The sequence below is a fragment of the Tasmannia lanceolata genome, unplaced genomic scaffold (assembly GCF_043159265.1).
Source record: "Tasmannia lanceolata isolate RefF3 unplaced genomic scaffold, GAP_Taslan_0.1 ptg000003l, whole genome shotgun sequence".
NCBI classification, from domain to species: domain Eukaryota; kingdom Viridiplantae; phylum Streptophyta; class Magnoliopsida; order Canellales; family Winteraceae; genus Tasmannia; species Tasmannia lanceolata.
In genome coordinates this window covers 14,814,327-14,825,619 of record NW_027518680.1, presented here as the reverse complement: position 1 = coordinate 14,825,619, position 11,293 = coordinate 14,814,327, and the positions used below count along the sequence as shown (strand labels likewise).

At 39.1% G+C, this 11,293-nt stretch overlaps 1 protein-coding gene across 1 annotated transcript in view; it reads right to left on the bottom strand.

Moving 5' to 3' along the window:
- Positions 1–1,851: 1,851 nt before the first annotated feature.
- FY (Transducin/WD40 repeat-like superfamily protein) overlaps positions 1,852–11,293 on the bottom strand; it is a 55,302-nt gene continuing 45,860 nt past the window's right edge. The window contains exons 14-18 of the mRNA XM_077361704.1: positions 11,176–11,265; positions 5,090–5,178; positions 4,377–4,885; positions 3,706–3,957; positions 1,852–2,292 (exon numbers count right to left, since the gene is read on the bottom strand). Of these exons, the coding sequence (XP_077217819.1) occupies positions 2,185–2,292; positions 3,706–3,957; positions 4,377–4,885; positions 5,090–5,178; positions 11,176–11,265 (1,048 nt within the window). The 3' untranslated portion in view covers positions 1,852–2,184. The remainder of the gene's footprint in view (positions 2,293–3,705; positions 3,958–4,376; positions 4,886–5,089; positions 5,179–11,175; positions 11,266–11,293) is intronic.

Genomic DNA, 11,293 nt, shown 5'->3' with positions numbered 1-11,293 from the left:
TCTATGGATACACTTCTTGATAATGGGATCCATGGGCAAAAGAAACAGTTCACTTCCATTAGTAACAGGCCCTCCCAGATCTAATGATATAGGATGGATTGAATAGGTATTTTGTAAATGAGAAAACAGTTCCTGCTAGAGTGCAGGAAACATGGTGGGCCCACATTTTTTAGGTGATCCTAAGCATTCATTTGAAAGGCCCCATCATGGATGGGGTTAGTATCAGATTTGTGGACAAACAATATATGTCCATCCTCCCCCCCTCCCCCCCCCCCCCCCTCGGACCCCCCAACCACAAATGAACACCCTAAGATGATTCGATGGAGCTGATTTTGGGTCTTTCAAATGAATGCTTAGGATCACCACAAAAATGTGGGCCCACCCTTGTTTCCTGCACTCGAGCGCATGAACTGTTTTCTCTTTGTAAATAGGTAATTATCTTGAATATACAACAATTTTTTTTTATGTTCTGACCGCTTCGATCGAACAAAAGAAGCATCTTGTTATTCTATACCTCTCCCCAATTTCATCCTACCCTTGGAAAAGATAAACTTTGGAATGAGAGATTTATAAGCAAAGAAGGACATGGAGAGAAATGGAAAGCGGTAGTGACTTCCCCACAAACTTTTTTTTTTACTTAACTTTTTCTCGTTTTTCATTTAGAAAAAGTAGTCAGTGGCCGTTTTTTCTACTGTCATGTGCCAAGTCACTACTGTAAGTCTCACTGCTTAGTTCTACTCTCGGTTACCATATCATTTTCATTCCAAAACCGGAATCTATTTGGTAGTTTTTGTGTTTCATGGGGATTTGATCTCTATTCCTTCTCTTCTCGTGCACACATCACAAGACTGAATTTTGTAGGCGCGCAACTCGGGTCGGGTCGAGGCCAACCCAAACCCAACCCAAGGAACTATTTACTCAACCCGAACCCGACCTGAGTTCCAACCAGGCGAGGGTCAACCCGACCCCCGACCCTACCCAAGGAACCCTTTTTTTCCAACCCGAACCGGACCCGAGTTCAACCCGAGTTTTTTAGGTTTTTTTTTTTTTAAATGAAAAAAAATGTTGGGTTACACTCGGTTCGGGTTGCCTAATCCCTCAACCCGAACTCAACCCGAACTCAACCCAAACCCGAGTTCAACCCAACTTTTTTACAGGTTGAACCCGACCCGAGTCGGGTTGCAACGCTAGAATTTCGCCCTTTCTACAAACTGATTCCTGTTTTGTTAGCAACCATACTGTCCACATCAGAAATATTTCTAGGGAAATGATACATTCAGGCCCATTCTAGTGTAAAAGAATAGTCATACATTCGCTAGAGGGGGCTGTTCCAAGTAAATAAAAAGACAGTGGGGAGGGATATCAGTATGTCTCTAAACTTTTTTCTTCCACATCTCGTTTTTCCATAACGAACCTCAACTTTATAAGAACTTGATTGGTTCCCCCCCTATTGCCCCATACATACGCCTACAAGTCTCATGAATGGATAGGAAGCTCCTTAGAACTTGATTGGTTCCTCAATGATCCAAACCAGTTCATTTCTAGGCCTTTATTATGTGTGGGCCATAGTGCAAAGTCCAACACCATCGGCCGATTCTAACACTCCTTGTAGAAGCTTTCTCAATGGATACATATAGTAGCTTATTCCCATTTACTCACCGTCCATATAGTGTCAACAAATTGGTGGGTTATATTCGTCCAATGGGGACCCATTTTGCTCCAAGGCCTATCCATAGATAAGCCTAAGAAAAAAAGGTTTGGAACAATGAGCAAGGAGCCCCTTGTACTCTCGCATTTTCACCCACTCAGATTTTTCCAATACTTATCCATTATAAATTAACCAGCACCAAGTCACCAACAATGGATGATTTTAATTATAAAAAAGTGACCCCTGTCACCAGAGAATAAAAAAGGTTTCATCTGATTCACAAATTACTGCAGTTTCTTTAAGATAGAAACAGAAAAAAGTAAATTGAGATTGTGCAAATTCCCTACTACATCCATGGAATAGATACAAAAGCCTAAATCAATCATCCAGATGAAAAAAAGACCCTAATTTTCAATTGCCCAAGTAATAAGATTGGATTAAAGATGTACTCCCCACCCCCACTTTATCTTTCTTTTTTCTCTCACGATCTTTCGAGATGCCGAAACTGTTGTAGTAATGTACAGACAAGTGCTCGGCTAATGGGGTGTCGAACCATGCGGCGGTGGATGGGGCGGAGGAGGAAGACCAGAAGAAGGATGCCCAATATTGGATCCGCGCATGTCCATCATGGTTGGAGGCCCTGTCTGCAATAACCATAAACTCCATAGCTAAAGTTAAACATTTAAAAAGTTCAACATTTAATGCATACTCAATCAAGAAAATAGTATAAACAGACAGTAAAATCTTAAACATTCCATGAAAATCATGTGTAGTTGGTCTGGCATGACCGCTTCTGCGAATCTCTGTATTCCTTTGATACAGTAAAACCTATGTAAATTATTCCTCTATAAGCTAATAACCTCATTAAATTGATACAAAGATCTGACCTGGAAAGGTCAATAAATAATTTTTAGGCTACTGATATTTGCACTGCCATGTTTTGATAATGAGAGAGACTCACATTGGCTTTTCCTTTCAACTGGCTGCTGAGAGCATTCTGGGAATTGGAATAGTTTTTGACAGCTTGTTAAATATGAATGACAAGGAAAGTTTGTGTCATTATCAAATCATGGTAGTGGGAATATCAGCAGCAAATTTCTTTTTTTTTTCTTTTTCTTTTTTGAAATGAATCAGCAGCAAATTTTTATTACTAAACTTCTGTTGTCAAAAAGAATATTTCAATTTAACATTTCATTATACATGCATTTATACTAGAGAAGCAGATTCGTACCCAGAGTTGGGGATTCGCGAATCCCCGAATCGCGAATCCGAACCGTGATTCAATTCGAATCCCCGATTCTGGGGAATCCCGTTTCCCAATTTTGGGAACCCCGATTCCCAATTAATGAAAACCCCGATTCCCACCTGCGAATCCCCAGCGAATCCCAACTCCCCACGACTCTCAGCGATTCCCCGACGAATCCCCGGTGAATCCCCGTCGACTCTCTGGCAAACCCATGATTCCCGCTTCCCACCATCCCAAGAGCCTTCGATTCCCACTTTCGAATCCCGAATCGAATCCCGCCTTGGCAACCTTGATTTATACCATTCAACCACAGCTTTACACTACAATGTTACTCCCATGTAACCACTTCTCTCTGCGTTTCGTTCTTATGTTTTCTAAGAGAAACCATTCTACAGTGGATCTCAACCACAGATCCACATTACGCAGGGCAACTCACCATTCCTCAATTTAATTGTTCTTTTTTGAAATGAATCAGCAGCAAATTTTTATTACTAAAGTTCTGTTGTCAAAAAGAATATTTCAATTTAACATTTCATTATACATGCATTTATACCATTCAACCACAGCTTTACACTACAATGTTACTCCCATGTAACCACCTCTCTCTGCGTTTCGTTCTTATGTTTTCTAAGAGAAACCATTCTACAGTGGATCTCAACTGGCTCCACATTACGCAGGGCAACTCACCATTCCTCAATTTAATTGTTCTATTTAATAAATAAATTTCATTTGATTAGTGAGACTAACTCAGAAAACCTTTTCAAGATATTAACATCCTGAGTTTAAGGGAAGGATAGCTATCCTTGCATACCTGATAGGCATTATATCCAGGAATTGGTGCCAACTGTCCATTCTGTGTCCGGTTAAATACACCCCCAAGTTGATATGCCTGGGGTCCACCTGCACTTGGCGGGCCCTGCATATTTACCATTCCATTGGGAAAACCCCCAATTGTAGGTTGTAAACTATTACTAGGAATGGATCCTGAGTGCATCTGATTCATGCCCATCATATGTCCCTGTGGCAATGGAGGAATCATCTGATTCGACGAACCCTGCATCACCTAAAACAAGCATAGCAAGTATAGATTGGCAACCGCTTAAGCTCGAGTAGAAAGTTGACAGCAAAAGGAAAGAGACTAAGGGCATGTTTGGCTGCCAGGAATTTTTTTTTTCATGATAAATACAGTCTCCAAGTGGAGATGAGGGTGAAATCACTAAAGTTTAGGAAACAAAATCCCAGGAAACTAGTGTCTCCGGTGATAAGAAGTTGCTAAAAATCCAGAAAAGGTCGATCCAGTTTGTTTCCGGATTTTTAGCAACTTCTCATCATCAGAGATACTAGTTTCCTGGGATTTTGTTTCCTGGATTTTAGCGAACTCACCCGCATCTCCACTTGGAGAAACCGGTTTGTCATGAAAAAAAAAAATTCCTGGCAGCCAAACATGGCCCAAGGGTAAAACGGAGAGAGATCAGAAGGTACCATTGAGCTAGGAAGCGGAGGCATTGGCAGTGAGGAAGCCACTGATGAAGGCATGGGCATAGATCCCGGCATTGAAGAATGGATATTTGAAGGCATGCCAAGGGGTGGTGGAGGGCGAGATAAATGGGGATGTGGGAGCAGTGGTAGATGTGATTGCGGCTGGAACTGTCCCATATTCGGAGGTGGGAGAGGTAAAGAGACCATTTGTTGCGGCAGTCCAAGTTGCTGTTGTTGTGGTGGACCTTGCTGAGGAAATTGTTGATATGCATATTGTCCAGAGGGAAGGGGCGCCCCCATTGGCATAGTAACGGGAAGAGGCTGCCTTTGTTCTCCTTGATCAGATGTATCGAGAGAAGGAAGTGATAATGGCATTGCTACTCCAACACCGGGAATAGTTCCTTCATTTCGTGTCAATCCAGCGGCAAATGGTCCAGGAGTTGTCGGGGCTTCGGGTAGGGGAAAATTACTGGCTGAACGGCCAGCAAGACCAGTGTTTTGGTCACCATAACCTGGGAAGGTCAAATACTCAGATTAATGAATACACGCTGATTTTTTCTAAAAAAAAAAGAAAGAAAAAAGAAATAAAAGAGAAGTTTGGCATTTTTGTGCCTAAGAAAACTGGTTAGTCATTTTCAGAAAAAAAAAAGCTGTGACAAGTTTCATGAATAATGACAAGAATACAAAAGATGGTTTTGCATTTGTCCATGACCGACCTTGACCATAGCCCATATTATATTTGTCACGGAAAGGTTCTCCTGGCCGATTTCTACACCAGAACCTTGTTGTGTGATCATTGCTACCACTGTAAAAGAAAAGGAGGAGTCACAACAGGTCAAATGAAACAATTAGGGCCTCTTTGTGTGCAACAAAAAATTGTCCTTATCATATTTGCAAATGGGACATTAAGGAATCTTTAGAAACCATTAGCTATATCAATTCTACAACTATTTTAACCACTATTTACATATGATTATATTTAAATTTATGGGTTGCCGCTTGGTGTAGAAAATTTTGGCGATTAGCGACCCTATGGAAGTCCTGATCCCGTTTTCGGGGTTGTATATCTGCTAGAGTCCCTGACTCAGCATGGCATGTTCAAGTCTCCTCCGGTTTTGTTGGCTTGTCTAGATCACCAAACTAAAAGACTATCCAAATGGCGATGACAAATCTGTTTTGAGGAAACCCTTGCATGAGAGGCCCCCAAAGATCGCACTTTTTGTTGGATTCGATATGTTGGAGGCCTTGGGGTAGTGCTATGGAGTTTTTGGGGGAGTGGTGAAGTCTATCTAGGCTATGATTCTAGATAGTAGGGAGGTAAATAGGTACTCGGCAGGAATGCAGTGTCTCAATGGGTGGTCCTCACTGTAGTTGATGAATTAGTAGATTTTCTTCGTTGGTATTATCTAGTCTAGGAGTATGCTCCAGGCCACCCTTAATTGATTCTATGTATTGCAAGATGGGACCTCTGGTCCCCAATGTAACTTCCATAGTATCAATAAAAATTGTCGTCTTTCAAAAAAAAAAACTAAAAAAGGATTATATACAGATAATATTGAGGTAAACAAAGAGGCCTTATAAAACATAAAATGATTTTAATTTCTATCCTTGAAGCAACAAAGCATGTCAAGCAAAAGTAAAAATATCATGTGAAGAGAGGATAGGAGGTAAGTTTTCTTTTCTTTAGAAGATAACAGAAATATCTTTATTATTGTCATAAATAACGACTTCCTATAGACAAAAAATTGTTGTCGGTTAATGGAAAATAAAAATGCCCCACATTCGTTAAGCTATTAGCCTATAATCAGCAAAAACTAGGAAAGAAATGGAATTTAATGTTAGCCTATGATAACGGGGTAAGTTAGTGTTAGAAAATACAATTGTGACTTTAATTTGCTTAATCTATGAAATGTTACTATTACTTATTATTGCATGCTAGTGATGATGAACATATGAAACTAGGATAATTAGTTAATTTAATCATACAATTAACTAATGAGCATCGACGGGCTGGATTGCTACTTGCACATCATGATGTAGCCTTATCTAGCGTAGTATGATTACACAAAGATGCACCATTTCAAGATTGCTTTATGCTTTCTGGAATTACAATACGGCGTGTGTACCATACCAAATGTGCTGATGACCAATATACATGTGCTTCAATCAACTCAACTCAACAAAGCCTTTGTACCAAACTAGTTGGGGTACATGTGCTTCAATCAATATTCTTATTATTGTGCGAGAAGATGGTCTCGTAGGTGACCCTTCTGCTCTCAACAACACGTTGTTAGGAGGTTAACATCTGGGGACTGGTACATTGGCATTTGCATACCTAAGGCCAGGATTGATGTGGCCAGCTTAGCATTGCTAGGAAAGCTGCTAAACTGACATTGAATAGCATGTGCTTGGTAAAGATAATGTGATGGAACATTACGACAATAGCGGTTAGAGTTCTTGATTGTGCTCGGATGGTCATGGAACACACTTTTATCAAAGGTCCAATGTAGGTAGGACCTCAAAGATGCTAGCCTAACAGTAATACATGTGTTTGGGATCTATGCTAGCAGTGGTCAAGAATTGAAATTTCGGTTTCGACCTTAGCCTAAAACGAAATTTCGGTGGCAATTTCAGTTTCGGTGGAAATCTAATAATTTCTGCCAAAATTTTTAAATTTCAACTTCGGTTTTAAAATTCGGTCAAAATTTTGGTATTTTGGCCGAAATTTAAAACCATGGCAGTCGTAGATTGCATGAGTGGATCCTCAACGATGTATGTTAGTTGTGTGCGATGTGAGTCATCCTATATCCAAGGATCTAGATTTCGGTTTCAGTTTCGGTTGTCACGGAAACAGAAACATATCGGTTTCGGTTGGAAATTTTGGTGGAAACCTTGTAAAATCACGGAAGCTTATGGAAACATATGCAATTGATGATTTTATTTTATTTTTTTTGAATGGCTATGCAAATGACTGAATTTAAAGATTAAACTTTTGGAAATGCTAGAATAAGGTCGCACATGTCTGGAATAGTACGGTTAATAAAGAAGTACAATGACCAATCTCCCCTCCAAGGGCCCCAACTCTATGTCAATACCACAAAGAATCAGGAGGTATTGTCGGTCTCATGCCGATCTGACATCTCATGCATAAGATAAGGTTACTTTGCTGCGTAGTTCAATTATGCTCCCTACCAATTACACATTAACAAAATGAAATGGAATTCAAAGTAAAATGCCTTACACAAAAGTGGGCCCACATTCGATTCAACTAGGATGGGCCCACAAAGCATGTTGACAAAATTAAAGATCTTAAATGTTTTTCTACCTTTGCAATTGTTAATAGCATCACAATTTGCACCATTTATATCCTAATGGAAATTTATCTATTGAAAAACAGTGCCTTAGAACTAAACTTCTTCGGGGTTTTCTAAAACGTGGTTTTCTAGAAAAACTTGGATGAACAAGTAGGAAAAAACATGTTTCTTTGATTTGCAGTATTTTTTTTTTATATAGCAGATTATTGATTTGCATTAAGCAGAATTGGAAATGATTTTTTTTAATTTGGTTTTGAGAAAAATAGCTTTATATGTTGTAAATCATAACATCTTTTAATGGTTTATCGTTTCGACCATTTCGGTCGAATTTCGGGAATTTGACAAAAATAATGAAGGGGAAGAAAACCAATGAGATTTTGTTTCCGTGGGGATGGAAATGGAAACATTTCGGTCATTCCGTGACGTTTCGGTGAAAATTTTAAATCATGATTATATCATTTGTGTTATTGATATAATTCCGAGGGAATTGCACATGTGGAAGCAAAATATGACTTTATGGGATGAGATACATATGAGCTTGTGTGTGGATCCCACCAGGTTATATTATAGTTATTGTGGAGAAAGTGTGTCCCACATTTTTCTAATAAAATACTAATTCTACCTTGTTAAATTTGTTGTGTGGAATTCTTTTATGGTGAATGGCTGTGTTGGCATGCATACCATTTATTTGTTCGAAACTCCTACAAGAGATGCAGCATCGGAACTTCACCCTCGCACAAAAGGAAGATGTTCAGCTGCATTTTTGTTACAGTATTCTATGGATTTCAAAGAGTTTGATGAGGGTTTCCATCAATCAAATGTATGTTTTTCTTCCAAAGTACCGATAAGTAAATGCAAGTTCTTGTGAAGGTGACAGATTTGATTTTTCTCACATGCCCATTCTCCTTGGGTTTCTTGACAAATTAGTTAGATCATGCGTTGATTGTCCTAAATGAGTATCTAAGTAGTGTTTGTGCAGACTGCACGGTATTTTTTTTAATGGTATAAACATCATATTGTTAGCAATAGAACAACCATCAATTATGTCTTAAGACAAGGTGAGAGATATCTCGCCACGCACACAAAACTAAAACACACGCACACACAAGCACACGCACACAAGAAGTATATCCCGCCATATCATTGGCGCTCAGAATATTCTTAAGACAAGGTGAGAGAAATCCACCTAGGTCCATCTCCTTGATAACATTTGCTGAACACCATAGGCTTGAGATTTTAATTCTTTGTTCGCATTTCGAAGACAAAATGTAATTTTTTTTTTAAAGATCATGAATATACAAAGATGTTACAAAAAGGGCAGAGATTGTCCCAAGGCTTCAAACATCGTTTTCGGTATGGAATTCATCAATTCCCATGGAAATTCAAGTACTTCATGAGAGTATATGGAAATCCTGTAAAAATCATGGGAGTTAATAGAAGTCATTGGAAAGGATGGAAATTAAGATAAAACTTCAGGAAATGCTGGAATAAGTACAAATACAAACCTAGAAATCATCACAAAAGACAACCATCCATAATGGTTTAAGAAGATCAAACACCGAGTTCACACATTTTGAAAGTTGATGGCATCTAGGCATTTATGCGGTTTAAGAAGATCAAACACCGAGTTCACACGTTTTGAAAGTTGATGGCATCTACGCATTTATGCAGGCAGACATATAAAGGCAAGCATCTAGGTAGTCCTAGGAGAGCTTGCGTAGGCTCATCCACGTCACACACACTTCCAATGGCAACTCACGTAAGGGTGTCATCGATCATTTCACCACTCAATATGGATGGTAATAGGAAGTGGCAGGTAAATAATCCCCCAGAACAGAAGAAACGCCAAGACCAAAACCCAAGGGAGTCCGCTTGAGACTTCAGTAGTACTAGTTTGCCTATACATTCTGGGGGCGAACAAGAAATCATGCAACAAGTCTCATTTACTAAGGCTGAAAGAAGGGTGATAATTAGCCACGGCGGGATCGGGATCAAGGCTGGTGAATCTTCTTCCTTCTTCCTTTTTCGCTGCCAAACAACTATCCAATCGTAGTCTCATGACGAGTTCATAATATATTCACCATTAGAAACATTACAATTTCTTTTTGCAAGTACTCGCCAATCAATAGACCAGGCTTCAAGAGAAAGATTCCAGTCTTCTTTCAGTGAGATTGAAATCAAGGAAATTGAGGAAACAATAATATTGAGTGAGCGAACTCTGATGATCATGATAATGTGTCGAAGGCAAGAGGGTGAAGAATTTGGTGATGAAGGGAACTTGAATGAATTAAAAGTTACGTTCTTTTGAATCTTTTGACCACAAAATGTATGATTTATGTTAATTGAACTTTAAGGATTTTTTATTTTTTTGAATGGTTAAAATTTTAAAGATTTATTGCCTAGATGATTTGACAATTTATCGGCTTATGGATGGATACTTAGTCTTTTAAGCTGTGTTGCATGGATTCGGATTTGCGGTGTCGAATTCAGCAAACCTAAAAAATAGGATTCTTGGATTCGGTAATTTTTATTAAAGAAAATAAAATTCTAAAAAATAAAAATTTAAATATTCATATAACTGAAGCAGAGGCTTAACCAAGAGGGATTTCCCACATTTGGGAGTTGGGTCGCGGGAAGACTTTCTCAAAAGGATTTGTCTCTGTATAACCGACCAGGAAAACTAACGCGGATTGACTTGGCTGAACCGGACAGGGTTTGAAACGAGCAATTTATGAATAAGAAGATGCCCACCAAATGGAAGCTTTTCATGGTCTCTCCCAGACCCAGAGGCGGCATCTTTAGAATAGGAGCAGAGCCAAACAGCTCCTCGAAGCACCACTTTTGCATTGGAACTAGAAAGCCCTCTCACATAAGGCCTTCTTCACACATTAATTGAATCAACGGGGCTGCTAACTGACTCAGGGCAACCTCGTTTGAGAAGGGGCGATCTCCCCCGCTCGTAAAGAACGGTGGTCTCCCGTGCCTGAGTGGGACCTAAGAAATTCACACACACCCCCCCCCACCACAACACACACACACACACACACACACACACACACACATATATATATATATATATATATATATATATATATATATATATATATATATATATATATATATATGTGTGTGTGTGTGGAGGGTCAAGGCGGTGTGTGTGAAGCTCATCCATTAACAACAGTCATAGAAAGTCAGACAGAGATTGCTGCACTTGAAGAAATTCTACTAGCATAGTCATAGGTTTGGAATGTTAACTGAAAAATACAAAACAACATGCATTTAAAACCAGAAAAAAAAAATACCATTCAAAAAATAATAATAATAAAACCAGAAAAAAATGGATTGCTACAGATGGAATTAGAAATATTGAGAATGAATACTTTAATAAAAGACAGAATGTTTTCCAACTAAGGCAGCAGTAGCAATAAAGTGGAAGTACAATAAATATTACATAACACCGAAATAATCATCCAAGAGATTAGGGATACCTGCAAAGGATATAGCCAATAGGATGCCAGGCAAGGTCCCACACACTGTTTTCATGTGCACCATTCATTTCAATCTGGGGAGTTTCATGCCTGTGCACCAGAATGTTTATTAGTGGCA